This window comes from Brassica napus, chromosome C8 (genome assembly GCF_020379485.1).
Source record: "Brassica napus cultivar Da-Ae chromosome C8, Da-Ae, whole genome shotgun sequence".
In the NCBI taxonomy this organism is placed as follows: Eukaryota; Viridiplantae; Streptophyta; class Magnoliopsida; order Brassicales; family Brassicaceae; genus Brassica; species Brassica napus.
This window is the reverse complement of record NC_063451.1, coordinates 19,086,833-19,107,281: the sequence shown is the minus strand read 5'-3', so window position 1 is coordinate 19,107,281 and position 20,449 is coordinate 19,086,833. Positions and strand designations below refer to the sequence as shown.

The 20,449-nt window shown below is 38.3% G+C and overlaps 2 protein-coding genes across 5 annotated transcripts in view; one reads left to right on the top strand and one right to left on the bottom strand.

Moving 5' to 3' along the window:
• Nucleotides 1–341: 341 nt before the first annotated feature.
• The window catches only part of LOC106389865, a 32,549-nt gene continuing 12,441 nt past the window's right edge, over nt 342–20,449 (bottom strand). The window contains exons 2-5 of one of the 4 annotated variants that reach the window (XM_048765866.1): nt 8,398–8,466; nt 8,151–8,273; nt 6,896–6,982; nt 342–6,812 (exon numbers count right to left, since the gene is read on the bottom strand). In XM_048765866.1, the coding sequence (XP_048621823.1) occupies nt 3,803–4,873 (1,071 nt within the window). In that variant the 5' untranslated portion in view covers nt 4,874–6,812; nt 6,896–6,982; nt 8,151–8,273; nt 8,398–8,466 and the 3' untranslated portion in view covers nt 342–3,802. Of the gene's footprint in view, nt 6,813–6,895; nt 6,983–8,024; nt 8,274–8,397; nt 8,467–19,875; nt 20,160–20,449 lie in introns of those variants that run through there. The other 3 variants (XM_048765867.1, XM_048765868.1, XM_048765869.1) reach the window with 3 other exon arrangements.
• On the top strand, nt 13,030–14,144 carry LOC125591505. Its single transcript, XM_048765870.1, has 2 exons — nt 13,030–13,432; nt 13,493–14,144. The coding sequence occupies exons 1-2, from the start codon at nt 13,108–13,110 to the stop codon at nt 13,897–13,899; spliced, it is 732 nt and encodes a 243-aa protein (XP_048621827.1). The 5' UTR covers nt 13,030–13,107; the 3' UTR covers nt 13,900–14,144.

Here is a 20,449-nt window from a genome sequence, read left to right as displayed (position 1 = left end):
TCAGACAAAATCCAGTCAGGTTTTACTCCTCCTTTCTTTGCAACACTTACCATTCCTTTGAGGCGATAGGCAGCAAGTTTCTTAAACTCCTTTTCAACTGAATAGTTGATCGAAGCATCCCAATTGAACTTTTTCTGAGAAATAGTATAGCAAACAACATGAATTACTTATAAAACCATTACAGAATTAGATAAGAAACATAAAATAAAACATACCTTAAACATTGAAAACCATGTTCGTTTATAATAAGGCGGCACTTTTTTCCAAGAGTACCAAGGTCCTTTAAAACAACCTTGAATGATCTTTCTGATTGCAGTTGACACTTCGGTGTTGTGTTTAAACCTGTTCCATTGAAATAAAATTAGTAATGAATTATAAGTCTGAGACAAATGGTAATTGGACAGTACCACTTAGATCCATTCTTTCGAGAATGATGGAGCATGGGCAAAGATGTACGAACTACATATGAATCTTCCGTATGTACACTTGGTTCGGAATTTGCAACAGGTGTAGGCGACAGAGCAGGGGAAAGGGGTTCTTGTGAACCACTACCAAATCGATGATTTGATGATCTCCCATAGGAGCGCCCACCTATTATTGGTGAAGCCATCTAGGAAAACAGTTGATCAAATAAGATATAATGTAATCATGAATATAACTTACTCGGCCTTAAAATAAAGCTAAGGCCATAATATGTGAGTTTCATTACAAAAGCGTGGTGATGGATACGAACAATTACGTTTAGGTTAGCAAAATCATGAATCAAAACTTTGATACAGTTTTAGCAATCCAAATCCAAATCCAGATTCAAGTAGAAATCACCTTTTTACTGTGGAAGGCAAACCAACCGTTGGAATAAGGAAGACAACGGAGGGACCGAGAGAGCAACAAATAAAAGAGATACCTAGAAAGATAATCTTTTGTGGGTTTTAATGGGTTCGTGAAATTTTGGCAACACTTGAAGCGGTATAATTAAAATTTTATGCCTCCACGGCTCCACTTACAAAATTTAAGGCGGCTTGATTAAAAATTTAGAAACCCCACTATCTAATTTTAAGACGTCTGGTTATTTAACAAAAAAATATTTACTTAATAAAAATAAAAAAAGTATGTAGCTTAAATAAATCATAGATAATGACAAAAAGTAACAAATATCTTTTTACTTAAATGAGTATGGTCCATAAACGAGTATATTGTATCAAAAGCTACTTAGATATTATAAAATATGGAAAGATTCTTCAGAACTCATGATTCTTATAAAAAAAAAGTTCGACAAGTCATCTTGAATCACGAACAAGCTTATGAAGCATAAAGCCTTGACTGTAATTACTACCAATGTCTCAAACAACAGCTTATCAAAGTATATAAGCATGACGAGTTATAATGGCTGTCCAAGAGATGAGTGTTAGTTTTTTTCAAGCCAACTAACGATATAACCCTTGTTGCAATCCATCACTATTCAAATGCAACATACAACTATACAACTTCGAGTATTCTATAAAACGGATAGAAATTCAAGATATCTCAGATAATTGGAACATCATCTCTAGCTAGCTTATGTATTTTCACTTTGTTACTTAATTAGGTGCTTAGTTTGGTAAAGAGAACATTACAATTCCCCAAAAAAGACGAAACTTGATTCACAAGAAAACCCATCGCCAAAAGGAGAGAAAGAGACGAACAAACATGTGTGAATTCAAACAAAAAAAGTTAGAAAAAGTTCAACGTGAACATGTCAATTCATCACTTCCAAGAATTGTTGTTTAACAGAATGAAGCAAAACATAAAATATTAAGTTAAATAGGGGTTCAACTCAAAATAAAATGCTGAAATGTAAGTCTTAAATCAAAATAAAATACAAACAACGACCAGTTTAATCAGACTCTTCTTCCGACACTTCAATATCTGAATTTCCATCTTCATCATCTGATCCAGATTCATCATTATCACTCACATCATCAAGGTACTCTGCTTGGCCATGTAGATTTGTTAACGTCTCGACTTGCATCGAATCAACATTCATAACTGGAGAATCATTTTCAGACTGCATTGCAGTAAAATCTAACTTCCCATTAACCAAAATTCTTCCTCTTGGTTGTATCACTATTGCTGCTTCCCATTGTTGATCTCTTTTCCGAGTTACACGCGGATACGGAACGTAACATACTTGATCTGCTTGTGAAGCCAAAATAAAAGGATCATATTTTCTATAACGCTTTGTGACATTAACATCAATGATGCCTGACTTGTTTTTCCGGATACCTCTTCCACTGGTTGAGTCATACCAGTCACAAAAGAAAACCACAACTTTCAGATCAACAGGTCCAGGATAGTGGAGTTCTAAAATCTCTCTTAGTATTCCATAAAAATCAGGCTCATCATTCGATCCACAAGATGATGTACCTTTCACACAAACTCCATAGTTGGCAGTTTTTTTTTCTTTCCCATGATCGTACGTGTGAAATGTATAACCTCGAGAAAAATAAATTGGCCATGAAGTTACTTTTATCATTGGACCATGAGCAAGTGACTGCAACCATTCCGGATATGATTTAGCAATACAGTTATCCTCCACCTGTTTTCACCAATAAATACAAAACACTTTAGATAAATAAACTTTAGCAAAATTAATTATTTTAAAACTACTTATTTCTTACATGTTTTTGCAACCAATTTGCAAATTCTTTTTCTTTAAGAGTGATTAGATCATCATCACTTATACCCGGATGATCAGCAATCATGATCTTATCAAACAACCTGTATAGGAATCCCTTTTAGAAAGACTAATTTTATAGGAAATTACTCTTGTTCAAATGTAAACCAAATATATATTTTATACGTACCTTTCAAATGGTCTTAATTGTTCACAATTTAGCAGAACATATGTATGTGCATGATGGTAGTCTTTTGTTTGAAGCCATATATCCTTTGCTTTACCGCTACTTCTCCCACGCTGGGAAAACATATCTGGAATATCACCAAGTTGGTGTGTATATTGATCATCACCTCCTTCATAATGCCGAGCTTCTGTACGACCCTTTGTTTTGATGTGCGACTCAAAATAATAAGAACAAAATGTTGAAATTTCTTCATTTACGTATTGTTCCACGATTGAGCCTTCTACTTTAGCCTTATTTTTAACCTTTTTCTTGAGGTGGTACATATAACGTTCGAAAGGATACATCCATCTAAATTGCACCGGTCCTCCAAGTTGAGCTTCGTGTGGCAAGTGAACTGGTAAATGCTCCATTACATTAAAAAAAGAAGGAGGAAATATCTTTTCAAGATTGCAGAGAACCATTGCAATATTCTGATGCAGCATCATAACCTCATCTTTATGTAAAATTCTTGCACAAATATCCCGAAAAAATGAACTAACCCCTGCAAAAAAAATAAAAATAATTGTCATTGTATTTTATAAGTTGTAGTATAGAGTTAAAAACAGCAGGAGCCTTAGAAACGTAAACTTTACAGGGAATCTAGCTTTGCATGGATATTAAACAAATAATTAATCATATCCTAAAGAGGCTGCATGTCCTCAACCACAAAAGGTCAATTTAATTATAGAACTACAGAGAAGAAGAAGGTGACAAAGTCACAAACCTGCCTTTGAAACAAACATCCGACCATAAAATAATGAATAACCCAAGAAAATGTAACTTGGAGTTCACACGCTCGAGTAAAAAACTATTGAAATGTAAGGGTTAAAATCGCTATCCTGATTATATGTTTTACGAATGGAATCATATTAGTTAGCTCCATCGCTTGACCTGACAGTTTCAGAAAAACTATAGTTCTTTTTTCATGTATGTAAATCTAAGAAAATAGTTCTATACTTACCAGATAAAGCCTCGTGTACAGACTTATCCAAAAGTTCAGCAAATGCAACTGGAAGTAACCGTTGCATAAAAACATGGCAGTCATGGCTTTTCATTCCGGTTAACTTTCCTCCAGCAAGATCAACGCACCCGGATATACTTGAAGCATATCCATCTGAAAACTTAACATCTTCTTTCAGCCACTGTAAAAAAGTCTTTTTAGCATCAGCTTGCAATCTAAAAATTGGGACTGGAGCCTTCCCATCAGATGTTAAATGCAACTCTTTCCGATTACAATACTCTTTCAAATCAAGCCGCGATTTAATATCATCTTTTGTCTTTCCTTGCACATTCAGTAAGGTATTGATGATATTATCCCAAAAGTTTTTCTCGATGTGCATTACATCAAGATTGTGTCGAAGTTTATGATATTTCCAGTAAGGTAACTCCCAAAAAATGCTCTGCTTATGCCAGTTGTGAGTATCACCATATCCTTGTATTCGTCCATGATTTCCTCCACAATCAACTGTTTTGGGCAAACGGTTGACATGTCCCTGCCAAAGTTCTACACCTGTTAGCAACTCAGGGGGGCTACCAGTCTCAGCCCTTCCTCTTTTAAAGCTCTTCTTGTTTCGCCGATAACTATGATCTAATGGGAGAAAACACCGATGACAATCAAACCAACTTGTTTTTCTACCATTCTTCAACTGAAATGCATTAGTCTCATCCATACAATAAGGACAAGCCAACCGACCATGAGTTGTCCATCCAGAAAGCATACCATAAGCAGGGAAGTCGCTTATCGTCCACATTAATACAACTTTTAATGAGAAGTTTTGTTTGGTAGAAATATCGAATGCTTGAACGCCGTTAGACCACAAATCTTTCAACTCATCTATTAATGGCTGAAGAAAAATATCGAGACTTCTCTTAGGATGGTTAGGACCAGGGACTAAAACTGTCAAGAACATGTATTCTTGTTTCATGCACATCTCTGGAGGCAGATTATACGGAGTCATTATAACAGGCCATAATGAATAATTATGTCCCGACATACCAAATGGATTGAAACCATCTGTGCATAACCCAAGTTAAATATTTCTTGTCTCTTTTGCAAAATCAGGGAATACCTCGTTAAAGTGTTTCCATGCTTCTCCATCTGATGGATGAGACATTTCCTTGTCCTTAGTCAAGTGCTCGGCATGCCATCTCATGTGTACTGCAGTACTTCTCGACTGATATAATCTTTTCAGTCTATCAGATATCGGTAGATAGAACATTTGGCGATATGCAACTCTTTTCCTTCCAAGCTTTTTAGTAGGACGAAATCTATCTTTTTTGCAGAACCGACATTTTTCTTCATTTTCAGCCTCTTTCCAAAAAAGCATGCAATTATCTTGACATACATCAATTTTGTGGTATGGCAACCCCAATGACCGCAAAAGTTTCTTTGTATCATAGTAAGAATCCAAAGAAGCATTACCTTCTGGCAAATATTCTTTCACCATTTGAGAGATTGAGTCCATACAGTTCTGAGGAAGATTATAATCTGTCTTTAGATTCATCAACCGAGCTGCCAAAGATAACTGTGAAAGGCCTTTTGTACACCCATCATATATTGGAAGTTTAGCAGCCTCCAAAATATCATAAAATTGTTTTGCCTCGAGGTTAGGTTCTTCTTCCATGTTCTGAACATATGCATCTGAAACCATGTCCACATAAGGATTCTCTTGCTCTGTTTGAAAATCATATCTCGAAGTTTCTCCAGCCACATGACTATTGTTGTTCAAAATATCATAATCTTCTCCATGAGAAATCCAAACCCAGTAATTAAGCATAAACCCCCTGTTGTATAAATGACTGGAGACGGTTGTTTCTCTGCTTAATTTTCCATTCTCACATTTAATACATGGACAAAAAAGTTTACCAGTCTCGATAAACAATGGCTGATTCATAGCAAATTTCATGAAGATCTCTAAACCTTGACAAAATTCTTCAGAAACTTCATTAGTTGTTTGATTAATTCGCTTATACATCCAACTTCTTGAAGAGAAAATATCGCCACTTGAACTCATTATGTAAATTTAGAATTCACAAAACCATCAGAGGAGACGACGTGAGGATTTTGCAGCTATGGAAGAAAAAAAAGAAAAGATTTTTTTTTGTGGTGAAATATTTTTATATATTGGGGATTTGTTACAAAATTATTTAATAACAAAATATATGAAATTATTTGTATTTCCAAACTCACGTGTTTGCGTTTGTGATAACTGTTGATTTTTTTAAAAAGTTGTTTTATTCTTATCTAAGGTAAATAGATATCCTTTTTTTTCAAAGCTTAATAACAGATTTCCCCATATTTAGGTCATCAAATTTATAATGGAAGTATAGAACGTTCGCAGGTTTTTTTATTTTTGCTTAATGTGGCACATATTTTTATTCTATTAGTCATTGTCATATATTTGATTAAAAAATTTATGTGCTTAAGTTTAATAGCTAGGCCATTATTGTTCTACCAACTCTTTACATGATTAATATATATTTTATTTTATTGCTTAATTTCATCACATGTAAAAATTATATGATTTTTCATAACAGTTACATTGATGGCATAATTTTAGGGATTGAAATCATAAGACTAATAGCATTTTGATCGCATAATTTATAGAAATATTAATGACAAATTTTTGTCTCTAATTCGTCATCATTTGTGACATTATTTTGTTACTTAACATTCAGTTACAATATTATGACCAAATAGTTACCATTTTGTAACGTAATAACTTGGTCACAAGTTAGTTAACAATTAGTCACAATATTGTGACAAACTATTTTGACACAAAAATTAGTCACAATATCCATCTTTTTTTGTAGTGCCATAACTTGCAACAGGAGGAGTTCATACCTTGCAGCATCAGGAATCTCCATGTCCTCAGTCACATTCATCGTCTCCAAATTCTCCTCGCTCAAGAAATAGTTCATTGGCTTCGATACCTATCAACACAAAAATGGAGTAAAACAATACTAGAGTGCAGATAGGTTCCTACTTCAACACAACAAGAAAGACAATGTTTTACCTTGAATAATGGGTTTCTCTTCTCAGCACTTTCTACTATATTTTTCCCCAGTGGATTACTCTTTAATGTAGCAGCTGAGCCAATGACCTGATTGCAAGTTTCAATGGAGAATATATCCGTGAGGGATAAAACAAAGAAACAAGGTATAAGTTCCCTGCAAAAGGACATCTCCAACTCTGCATCTCTAATAAAATATTCTCTAACCCCACTCCATATTCAACTCCAAAATGGAATAATGGCTAGGCTTACTCCATTTATGGAGTAATCCTACTCATTACTCTATTTTTGAATTGAACTTTTTTATTTATGAAATAGTTCTATTAATTTTGAATGTTTTTGTTTTATATTTAAATAATATTTAAATGATACAATAACATGAAACTATGATATTCTAGAAAAGATATTCTACAAAATATTATTTAATAATTTTACATAAAAATGCATAAAGTTATAAAACTCAAAACTAAGCATAACTAATATAAAATAAATATAATATAAAATAAGTGATTTAATAATCCGGTAAATTGTTTCAGGAACTACGTACCAAGATCGGTGAAGTATTGTTCAAACAGAATAGATAAATTTGTTTATCTTGTGGATCAACATTTGTACTTGTTGAGTTTGATATATGCACAAACATTTGGATCATGTATGAAATTCAAATTACAAAACAACTTTGTTTTCTTCATTATATTCTATTAATACATAATTTTTTTTTGGATTAGGAAAATTGCACCAATTGAAGTTGGAAGAGAAGCTCTACCCGAAGTGAAATTAGAGAAGATGAAAACGTCTGATTTTATAATTTTATTATTCGATTTAGGAAAATAAAGATAAAAAATCTCATTGTTCTTTACGTAATATATTAGTTGATCTTTTGTGGAAAAATATTCTAATGCTCACTACTAAAACAAAATATGGTATCTTATATATTTTATGATTTATTATATTCTTTAATAATAAATGTTTAGTTTAAATAAATATATTTTAATATAAGTTTTGTAAACATAAATTAGTTGGGATTAATTGTTATTTTTTTGAAAAGAAAAATTGTTAAATTTTTATAAGTTGAAGGTATTACTAACAATTATTAACTAAATAAAAAAGGAAATTATTTAGGGTTTTGAAATAAAAAATGGAGTAATATATTGGAGTAAAATCCAATTATATTTTGGAATTACACTATTTTGGAATAGAAAATGGAATAATATATTGGAAATGCTCTATGCACATAGAAAAAGTGACTTTGTTTTACCGGTACAAAAGACTAAGCTCGTGTAATGCCAACATTCATTCTCCGAGAATTAGAGAGAAAACCTATTTCCCCTTTATCGTTAGCCCTGACGCATGAAAATATTGCAACATCCTTCTCCATTCCCTTTGATAGAAAAAACATAAGACAAGGATGAAAACACTAAAAGTTCTGTCTACAAGCTGAATAAAAAAATCTAGTTTGTGTAACATTTGAGGTTACAATGTAAGAAAGAGAGTAGAATATTGACCTGAAACCCATCAACAGTGTTGAGATATCAACCACTTTTCCAGCCTCTGCACCAACCATCTCCTTGAACCTATTGATGCAGATAGAATATTTGAAAAATATTCTCAAGTATTTTAACTATTTGATTTACTATTAATATGGTAATTATCTTTAATGTTTTAGGATTTTATTACTTTATTATATATAGTTTTTAGACTATGGTTTTATGGAGTTTATATTTGACTAATAAATGTTAAAGAGTTTTTTTTTTGTTATCTATAGAAATCTAAACGAAATTTAAGAAGACATTGATCTTAGGCATTCAAAGACTAAATAAGATCTGATACCACCTGGTGTAGCGGAAGCTACGATAACACAAGGATCTTATTTAGTCTTCGAATGCCTAAGATCAATGTCTTTTTAAATTCGTTGAGATCTCTATAGATCTACCGAAACAAGAACAAAGAAAAAAAAATTAACTTTTATTGATCAAATATAAACTCCATAAAACCATAATTTAAAAAACTATATATAAGAAAGTCATAAAACCCTAAAACATTAAAGATAATTATCATATTAATAATAAATCAAATAGTTAAAATACTTAAAGAATATTTTTCAAATATTCTATCTGCATCACCTAAATTTGATTTTTTTTTACTTGGTAGTTGTATGGAGATATAATAGCTAGGTGAGAACTTGACTTGAGCTCGGGGTACATGGTTACGAGTCTGTGGTAGATTAGAAGAACAAAATCCACTCCGTCTAGATTACTCGAGAACCAGTTTATCCCGGATGTTGAGACTCTTTCCCTTCATGCATATCGGAAAAGAAAAACGGACCAAAGCAACAGTATTTATGTCAGTCAGGAGTTGTCTGAGCTCAATGTCAGCTCCATCTTCCAGTGCATCTTCATAAAACTCCTTGGAAGGGAAGCTTCTTCTCTAATTTTCAGACAAGAGAGAAGTCAAGAATTTAAGACAACTAGAAGCTATCAACTGAAACTCTTTAAAAAAAGAATCAGATGTTCAGTGAGAAGCTATATTGAGGGGATGCTAGATACCTCTGGACGCATACAGTATTGGGTTTTTAACATGTCCACCGGGTAGCCAACCTTTTGAAGCCTCCGGAATATGCTTGTACCATAGCTTTTGTATACGTTCTCGATCGCACTCGCTCACTTCTCTCTCTCTCTCTCGCTCTCGTGTGATGTTGGTTAAAGAGTAAAGAACTAAAGTACACACGAATTATAGAGTTCCCCACTTCAACTCCGGGTACTTCTTTCTTCAGGATCGGTGTCCCGGAATGCACTAGAGATTGATCGTTACAGAGAATTAGTTACAGCTCTCGTAACAGAAAAGAAAAGAAGACGACGACTTCAGCTCAATCACCACCTCCGTCTTTTAAGTCCTTCTGAATGGGCTTTGACTTTCCTAACGCGGCCCGTCAAGCATCTCCGCATCACTAAGGCCCATTAGACCAATCTGACCGTTGACACTAGTAAAACGAGAACCATCCTTCAGAAACTCCACCTTGGTTCTTGTTTCTCTCTCAGCACCAGAACTTGATACTGATCTTGTGCACTCCTGATCCTGGTAACACTGTCACTCTCTAAATCACTGAGACTTCCTGAGCATAAGCTCCACCTTCAGTCAAACACCTGCTAACTTTTCCTGCACCGTTAGCCTTAGCTGCCTCTGCATCATCTCTCTTTACTGAAACCTCTGAGATGATCCTGGCTCATGAAGCTTCACTCCAAGCTTCATAAATGTTCAGTGTCTTGACATGGCCACTGAACTTCTCTCCTGGCAAAACTTTCGTAAGTGTATCCGCTGGATTCTCTGAAGTGTGAACCTTCAAGACTTTCACAAATCCATGTGCCACCAGCTCTCGTATAAAATTATACTTGACTCTAACATGCTTTGTGCGTTCATGGAACATACTGTTCTTAGCCAAATAGATCGCACTTTGCGAGTCGCAGTAGATCTCTGCTGCTTGCTGCTTGAACCCCAATTCTTCGCAGATTCCTTTCAACCACACCGCTTCTCTGCTCGACTCTGACAATGAAATGTACTCAGCCTCTGTAGTAGACAACGCAACCACTTTTTGTAGAAACGAACGCCAACTCACCGTGTTGCCTCCCACTGTAAATACAAAACCTGTAATTGACATGCTCCGATCTCGATCTGATGCGTAGTCTGAATCACAATACCCTCTGGCCTGAAAGTCTGATCCTTTTGTGAACAACAAACTCAAACCCGCAGCTCCCTTAACGTAACGCAACATCCACTTCACCGCTGCTCAATGTTCTGTTCCAGGATTCCCCATGTACCTACTGACTAGTCCCAAACCATAAGCAAGATCCGGTCTCGAGCCTACCATAGCATACATCAAGCTACCTACTGCGCTTGCATACGGAATATCCTCCATTTTCTTCATCTGATCTGCTTCTTCTGGCTTTGACACTGCCTTTAACTTGAATTGCAAACCAATCGGAGTCTGAACTGAACTTACACCTTGCATTCCAAAAGTCTTTAGGACCTGCTCCAGATACTTCTCTTGAGATAGCCTTAGCACTCCACTACTTCTGTCTCTCAGAATGTCCATACAAAGAATACGTCGAGCTGGACCTAAATCCTTCATCTCAAATTCCGTTCTCAAAAGCTTCTTCAATAAATCAACCTCCATCTTGCTCTGTGACGCTATCAAGATATCGTCTACATAAAGCAGTAGATAAACTTTCGACTCTACTGTCTTCCCCATCATGTATACACAGGGATCATATTGACTTCTGATGTACTTCTTCTTTGTCATGAAATCATCAAAACGATGATTCCATTCACATGGGGATTTCTTTAACCCGTAAAGCGCTTTCTTCAAGAGACATACCTTTTCTTCTTGACCCTTCTTCACGAAACCCTCAGGTTGTGACATATAGATCCTTTCTTGTAGAATCCCATGGAGAAATGCTGTTTTTACGTCCATCTGCTCCAATTCCATGTCGAAGGTCACAACTGCTGACAGAAGCAGCCTGATAGACACGTGCTTAACAACTGGGGCAAACATGATGTGCCCTGGTTCGTGGATCAGTCCATTGGAGCCAACCAGCATGGAGATCAGGACGTTCTGAACAATTTGACCGAGGTTCGTTCATCCGACCGTACCGATCAGACTGACCAAGCCGTTCCGCGTGCGTCCCGATTGGAGCTTCGGCTGGAACCACGTCCAGACGACCTAACCGACCGAACCACAGCCCGTCTTCCCCAACCAACTCGACATTCTAAAACCCACGGTCGAGCCAGACTTAGCTTGGGTCGTGAAGAAACCAAAGACGGACATGCATTCTTATCTGGCGGACCATCCGGACAGTCCCGCAAGCGTCCTTATCTTTACCCCGTGCATCCATCTGGTTCGGATGAACCTGGACATCTTGACTAGTCTTCTCCATTTCCCGTGCCTTGACCAGATCTAGTCTTCTCCATTTTCCGTGCCTTGACCAGATCTAGTCTTCTCCATTTTCCGTGTCTTGACCAGATCTAGTCTTCTCCATTTTCCGTGCCTTGACTAGATCTAGTCAAATTTATATTTTCTATGCATTGTTTTCCTACATTTCTATTTATTGTCTTTGACTACAAAACACTATAAATATGTAGTCCCTTTGATGAATAAAAGCAGTTCATTTTTAGTTGTTTATTTTCGATTCTTCTTTTCTCTGAGTGAGAGAGAGAGTTCTTAGCTAGTTCATCGGTTTGAACCGGCTTGTTGATTTGGTGGTCAGCCAATCATCTTTTGTGTCGTTTGGTGGTTAGCCAACACACCTTCATCGTTTATTAGGTGGTTAGCCTTAGATCTTGGGTATATCAAGAGCCATTCCGCATCTCTTGACGATCCTTTCAATCCATCTCAGTTCCAGAAGTGCCGTTTGCCTTCTCGGATCATATCCAACACCCGGCCAAAGCCATCCTTCCCGTTTTGGGCGTATCAACTTGGTATCAGAGCCACTTTGGCTGGTTTGTTTTCTTTCATCTTTCATCTTCTCATCTCTCCACGTTTTTTTCTTTTCTTATTTCTTGGATCCGGGCTGTTCCTTTACTCCCTTGTGATCGCCTATTATAAAAAAAAAAAAAAAAAAAAAAATCGAAAAAAAAAAAAAAAAAAAAAGTTTTGGCGTGAATCACTTCTGAAGAGAAATCCAGGGGGAGTGGTGGAAGAGAAACCCTGCTGGCTGAAGAGAAATCCAGCCTTAGGACAGTTAAGGCGGATCCATATCAAAAATCTCTTCATCTTACCTTCTCTTTTCTTTTTCTCACAAAAGTTTGTTTTGGGTTTTGATTGCTGAATTTTGACTGCCTATCATCCTTTGAACCAGTGAAAGAACTCTAAGTGACCATCTAAAAATCGTGAGCTAAACACTTTGAGAGTGTGAGAATTTTTATTTGCTAACTTTGTTAAGTGTTTCAGGATGTTTGGACTTCTCAAAAAATCAAAACCACTACAAGATGATGTCTACTTTCCTTTTAAAACTGTTGTTGAAAAGAAGCAATTGATTTTTGACAAGAGACAGTTTGCTTCTAACGAATTTGATTCTGTGCAGAAACAAAAGAAGAGACAAAACAGGTCCAATGATGAGAAGTGGGTCAGAAGTGGTGATCGTCCCTTCACCAAAGCCAAGAGAAGCAACCGTGTAGTGCTTGATCAAAACGAGCTTCAAACTTATGCTAGTTTGGAGAAGATGTTGCATAAGGCAATTCATGCTATCCGACAGCTCAAAAAGAAGGGAAACACCAACACTTCTTCGGCACCAAAACAGCAATGTAAGTCTTCTTATCTTTCAAATTCTGATTTGAAAACTAATGAGATTTCTTTTGATAAAAGCAAAGCTGTGAAACCCACAAGCAAAGCTCATTCCACCAGGTGCTTCAAATGCCATAGGATCGGTCATTATGCTAACAAGTGTCAAAAGCAAAAACCGTTGGTGACTTTGGAGAATGAGAACCTTGAAACCGAGCCAGAAAAGGAAGAGCCTTTGCCAATTCAAATACCGGACCAAACTCAAGGTGAGCATTGTGCTGATTATGGTTCTTTTGCTTATAATCCTTTTCCTTTTAATGTTTCAGATTTGAGGACAAATCTTTTTGAAGAGGAAGGGAATGATGTGCCCTGGTTCGTGGATCAGTCCATTGGAGCCAACCAGCATGGAGATCAGGACGTTCTGAACAATTTGACCGAGGTTCGTTCATCCGACCGTACCGATCAGACTGACCAAGCCGTTCCGCGTGCGTCCCGATTGGAGCTTCGGCTGGAACCACGTCCAGACGACCTAACCGACCGAACCACAGCCCGTCTTCCCCAACCAACTCGACATTCTAAAACCCACGGTCGAGCCAGACTTAGCTTGGGTCGTGAAGAAACCAAAGACGGACATGCATTCTTATCTGGCGGACCATCCGGACAGTCCCGCAAGCGTCCTTATCTTTACCCCGTGCATCCATCTGGTTCGGATGAACCTGGACATCTTGACTAGTCTTCTCCATTTCCCGTGCCTTGACCAGATCTAGTCTTCTCCATTTTCCGTGCCTTGACCAGATCTAGTCTTCTCCATTTTCCGTGTCTTGACCAGATCTAGTCTTCTCCATTTTCCGTGCCTTGACTAGATCTAGTCAAATTTATATTTTCTATGCATTGTTTTCCTACATTTCTATTTATTGTCTTTGACTACAAAACACTATAAATATGTAGTCCCTTTGATGAATAAAAGCAGTTCATTTTTAGTTGTTTATTTTCGATTCTTCTTTTCTCTGAGTGAGAGAGAGAGTTCTTAGCTAGTTCATCGGTTTGAACCGGCTTGTTGATTTGGTGGTCAGCCAATCATCTTTTGTGTCGTTTGGTGGTTAGCCAACACACCTTCATCGTTTATTAGGTGGTTAGCCTTAGATCTTGGGTATATCAAGAGCCATTCCGCATCTCTTGACGATCCTTTCAATCCATCTCAGTTCCAGAAGTGCCGTTTGCCTTCTCGGATCATATCCAACACCCGGCCAAAGCCATCCTTCCCGTTTTGGGCGTATCAAAACACCTCGTTGTAATCTATCCCTTCAACTTGAGCAAAACCTTTTGCTACCAATCTACCTTTATGCTTTGGTTCTTCTACTCCTGGGATACCGGGCTTGTATTTGTAAACCCACTTGCAGCCTATTACTTTCTAGTCCTTCGGCTTGTCAGTTAACTCCCAAGTCTGGTTTACGTCATGTGATACCATTTCTTCACTCATCGCTCCGTTCCACAAGCCTCAATCTTTAATTCTTCTTGCTTCTTCATAGGATTTTGGCTCTTCAATCTCTATGGCCTCTGCACTTGCCAGAGCGTATGCTACAAAATCAGTATCGCCGAACTTCGATGGAGGCTTAATCTTCCTTCTGACTCTGTCTCTTGCCAGTATGTAGTCGGTCAAATCTTCACATGCTTCATCAGTAGCCAACTCATCTTCCTCCTTTGAGTCACTGATGTCTGAAAGGTTTATTGGGTTCTTTAGCACACTAATTCCACCTCGAGCAGAAGACTCTCCTTCCGTTTTGTTTCCTGGTTCAAACTCCTCCAAAGTTTCTTTGAATGAAACTTTCTTCTTCGGGCTTGTTTGCTTCACGGTTTCAATTGTCACTTCTGTGACCTCTTCCCTTTTCTTGTACAGCTTTCCTCATTGAACACCACATCTTTGCTGATCACTACCTTTTCCTCGTCTAAGAGCCAGACCCTGTAACCCTTAGTACCAAGAGCATAGCCAAGAAGTACTCCCTTTGTCGCTCGAGGACTTATCTTATCAGCCACTGTATGGACATAGGAGACACATCCAAACCTTCTCAAATGCTCATATCTCGGTTCTGAACCTGACCACAGCTCTTCTGGAATCTCGAAGTTGATGGCTGACCCTGGTGATCTGTTGATGATATACACTGCTGTTGAAGCTGCCTCAGCCCAAAACTCTGCTCCTAACCCAATTTCGTGTAACATACTCCTTACTTTATCCATTATTGTTCTGTTCATGCGTTCTGAGACTCCGTTCTGCTGAGGGTATAAGGACATTTCTTGTGTCGCTTCACCCCTGTGTCTTTACAAACCTTATCAAAAGAATTGTTGCAGAACTCGAGGCCGTTGTCAGTCCTTAGACACTTCAGTCTTTGTTGTGTCTGGTTTTCAACGAGTATCTTCCATTCCTCAAACTTCTGAAATGCCTCGTCCTTTGTTATGAGAAAGTATATCCATACTTTTCTGGAGTAGTCGTCGATGAATGTCAAGAAGTTTTTGCATCCTGAAAGGCTCGGAGGGACGTTTGGCGAACCCCATAGATCTGAGTGAACGTAGTCAAGTATTCCTTTTGTTGAATGCTTTGCTTTTGGAAAACTCAGCTTGTGAGATTTGCCCATCGTGCCTCACAGAACCCTAGAGTCTTCACCTCCTCCTTCTTTAAGAAACCCTTTCTTGCAAGAGTCTCCATTGATGACCGGCTCATATGTGCCAAGCGTGAGTGCCATCTGTTTGTAATGTCGACTGCGTTACAAGACTCCCCATCCCTGTTTCCTCTGACTGACCCTTGAAGGTAATAGAGGCCTTAGTCATGCTGTCCTGTCAACACTCTGTGATCTCCTCTGTAATAATTCACCTTGAAGCCTGCGCTAGTGTACTTGCATCCTGACTGTTCCAATTGACCAAAGGAGATCAAGTTTCTTCCCATGTCTGGAATATATCTCACATGAATGAGGGTTACTACCGTTCCATCTGGATTGTCAATAGTGATAGTGCCCTGTCCTTTCACCACACAATGAGTATTATTACCTATGAGGACCTTGTTCCCTTTGAACTCTTCAAACTGTGATAAAATCTCTCGTCTGGGTGTAATGTGGAATGTACACCTAGAGTCTAGCACCTATTCATCACTCTTTCCAAGTAAGCTTGCTGTCAAGGCTATGGAGGTAGGTAGCTTTGAAGCGACGTTTGCTGAGTAGATGGCCTGCTGTTATCTTGTCTACCTCTCTTTGGACAGTCGCGTTTCCAATGATTTTCATCTCCACAGATCCAGCAAGCTTTTGGTCCAAACTTTGGTCTTGACTTTGATCTTCCTCTGTCATAATCTCTGCTCCTCTCTCGTCTGTTTGAATTTCGAGATCCCTTTCTTTCAGACCTCCCTCTGCTTTCCGCATACAACCCTTCTGTTCCCTGCCTAGACTTGCTCTGAACTCCCTTTTGTCTCAGCTCTGCCTCCTTTGCGTAAGCCGATGAAACGACTTCATTTACTGTGAGTGTTTCCTTTCCAGTCCCATATTTCAATGTGTGAACCAGAGGTTCATATTAGCATTGGAGGCTTGTAAGGAGTTGAATGGCTTGATCTTCATCACTCACCATGATCTTCAAGCTCGCCAGGTCTGCAATTAGCTTCAAGAAGGCGTCAAGGTTCTCCTCTATCGATTTTTTTTCTTCCATCTTGAAGCTTACAGAGCTCTGCTTCAAGTATATCCGATTTGGAAGAGACTTCGTCTGGTAGTCATGTTCCAGAGCTCTCCACATTCCAAAAGCCGTGGGCTCGTGCATTATCTTCCTTAGGATAATATCACTCAGACACGTCCCCAATAGATTCTTGACCCTGATGTCTTTCTCAGCTGCTTTAGGATCCACCTTAGCTTCCTTAACATCTGAGTCATCTGACTTCTCTTCTGAAGTTGTCTCTGATTCTTCCTTCAGTACTGAACCTAGACCTTGAATCTCTAGCTGCCCCAACAGCTTATACTTCCATAATCCGAAGTCGCCCTTGCCGTCAAACTTATTCATCTGAAATTTCCCCGGCGTAGGATCCATGCTGACTCCACCTCAATCTGTTTGTCACCTGCAGATAACAATCAGATTTCAAAGGAATAAATCAGTAGCAATCTAATTCCAGATTCAGATCAATGCCTTCTAGGAGAAACTAGTTTTGGATGTTTATTATTATACAGTATTAGGAAAAATTGATCTAAGGTCTTATCAAAGAAAGGTAAGAATCACTCCCCTGGAGATCTTATAGATCGATCCCCGTCGAATCTTTCTTCCTTATCTCTTCGTCCTCCTTGCTCGCTTCCAGTTAGATCTAGATGATCTTGACTGCTTCTCGTCAGATCTGGATGATCTAACCGATCCTTCTTCCTTCGCGAACCCTGAGTCGATCTAGTATCCTTCCCAGCGTAACCAGCGCTCTGATACCACTTGTTACCGATACGTTCTCGATCGCACTCGCTCACTTCTCTCTCTCTCTCTCTTGCTCTCGTGTGATGTTGGTTAAAGAGTAAAGAACTAAAGTACACACACGAATTATAGTGTTCCCCACTTCAACTCCGGGTACTTCTCTCTTCAGGATCGGTGTCCCAAAATGCACTAGAGATTGATCGTTACAGAGAATTAGTTACAGCTCTCGTAACAGAAAAGAAAAGAAGACGACGACTTCAACTCAATCACCAGCTTCGTCTTTTAAGTCCTTCTGAATGGGCTTCGACTTTCCTGACGCGGCCCGTCAAGCATCTCCGCATCACTAAGGCCTATTAGACCAATCTGACAGTTGACACTACTAAAATGAGAACCATTCTTCACAGCTTCATTTGAAGAAAGGAAACACAACAATCCAGTAGTATCAATACAAACATATAAACAAATACCAGAATATGTTTGGACGTAATGCGCTTTACCCATAATACTGAGCAAACTTTGAGATCAAAGTAGCTGGAAGTTGTTTAGGATCCCCTAGCTGATAAAAAATAGATATGTAATAAGGTTATCCAAAGTGGTTGAAGTTTCCTTTAACTAATCATCTTAACTCATAAACTTATGGTGTTTGCACTTGAGGGTAGCATCTACAGTTTCAAGATACAACTTATATGTAACGTCCCGACCGCCCACAGCTAATAGGCCACCCACGCCCGCTCTCTCGGCCCATGGGCCCTATCCTGTTCCAGCGATCGGTCCGTTAATTTTCCAAGGCTCGAAATCATTGTATACTGACCCTGCAATCACCACCCGACCTTTCCCCGTGCTTTGGCCTCACTAGCACACTATTGCGAATCACTTCCCGATAGGTTACCCATCCTTCCACTACTCCATCTCAAGCACGCTTAACTATGGAGTTCTTTCTGGAAGTGCTCTAGAAAAGGTAAGTCAACTTTGGTGACATAGGTAGTCAAATCAATTCTCTTAATCCTTTCCATATATCACAACTCGGGATGTTACAATTCACCTCCTCTCAATGAACACAACGTCCTCGTTGCGCCCCACGATAGGTCTCAAGACGCCTCTCGGGTCAGAACCGAGATGTCTAACCAGCTCTGATACCACTTGTAACGTCCCGACCGCCCACAGCTAATAGGCCACCCACGCCCGCTCTCTCGGCCCGTGGGCCCCATCCCGTTCCAGCGATCGGTCCTTTAATTTTCCAAGGCTCGAAATCATTGTTTACTGACCCTGCAATCACCACCCGACCTTTCCCCGTGCTTTGGCCTCACTCGCACGCTATCGCGAATCACTTCCCGATAGGTCACCCATCCTTCCACTACTCCAGCTCAATCACACTTAAATCTGGAGTTCTTTTTGGATGTGCTCCGGAAAAATTAAGACAACTTTGGTGACATAGGTAGCCAAATCAATTCTCTTAAGCCTTTCCATATATCACAACTCGGGATGTTACATTATAACTCTTCAACTCCAGGAAAGGTGGGGATGCTTAGATTCTCTTAAGAGAAATAAATACTGCAATTTCCGTACATGAAGGGTAATCGTATTAGATGTTACCAGAAACACTTGTTTGCACCTAGTGGCCAAGGGTATAAGAGTGATGTGCTTTGAGACCAATTCGTACTATCTTGGTGTATATGTGTGGGAATTTTCGTGGGTCGATCCGTGATTCCTGGATCGGCCAATCGATGCCACTCGACCAGATTAAAGGCATTATTTCAACAATATTAAAATACAGAATAATTTAACCATGCGTTTGATTTTTTTTTTTGTTTTTTATCAAAACCATGCGTTTGATATGATTGTATATTTAATTAGTGTTTGTTTAATGGCTATTCTTTGATAGTTTTTTTATGAATAAACATGCATGTTTTCCCTTGAATGGACTTTTATTCCGTGTCCCGTCTGCTGTCTCTCGCCAACTTAATATTGTATCTATACAGCTGGTGAGATCCTTTCGAATGCGCTGTCCAGATAATCGTCTTCCCGTCGTATTTGGTCAATGCCATTTCTTTTATCCTTGGGGTGCTCATGAGTTAGCACATATCCAACTTCCACTAATCATATGTGAATATAAATAAACAGACTGTTGATCATATATAAAATATAGATTGAGTAAATAAAAGATGAAAATGACTTTTGTTTGAACCGAAAACGGTGCGTTTGTCGGAATCATACAATGAAGAATTTAAGAAATAGATTTCTTAGATTCTTGAGGGTAAAGAGAAATCAACATAGAAATCAAATGGAGAAAGAACATCAAAAAGAATTTATTGATTAAAGATTATATTACATGTATGATTACAAGTGTAAATAAATCTAAGAATCAATAAGCTCTTTGTATGAAGTGTTTAATGTCAAATGAGAGAAGAGAGATCCCTTGCTCAAGAGAGATATCTCTTTATTTATACAACCATATGTCTAGGGTTTTCTAGCCAAATGGGCCTAGTACATTGTCTAATGGGCCTTGAGGGAGGATGTAAATCCACCCCCAACAGTAAGTCCCCCCAAGTTCGTTGAGAGAGATGGAATCGATCTCTGCGAAGTTTACGAATAGGGTTTATTAGACAACGAACTAGACACATTCATGCCTATGACGGTTTAGGCGAGTTTATTTCGAACTTGTGCCTAGTAAGAAGCGAGTTTGCTTTAAACTCGTGCTTAGCGAAAGACGAGTTTACTTGACTCATGTTGAGACAGAGGCGAGTTTACTGAGAGCTCGTGCCTAGTGGAAGGAGAGCTTCTGTAAACTCATGCCTAGCCAAAGATGAGTTTTTGTAAACTCGTGTCTAACAATAAGCGAGTCGATTGCAAACTCGTGCCTAATA

What these genes read in the sequence shown, in the direction of transcription:
- LOC125591505 (XM_048765870.1), top strand. Translation starts at nt 13,108, where the DNA reads ATGTTGCATAAGGCAATTCATGCTATCCGACAGCTCAAAAAGAAGGGA. An exon ending in AATACCGGACCAAACTCAAG is followed by an intron (nt 13,433 to 13,492) that starts GTGAGCATTGTG and finishes TTAATGTTTCAG; the next exon opens with ATTTGAGGACAAATCTTTTT.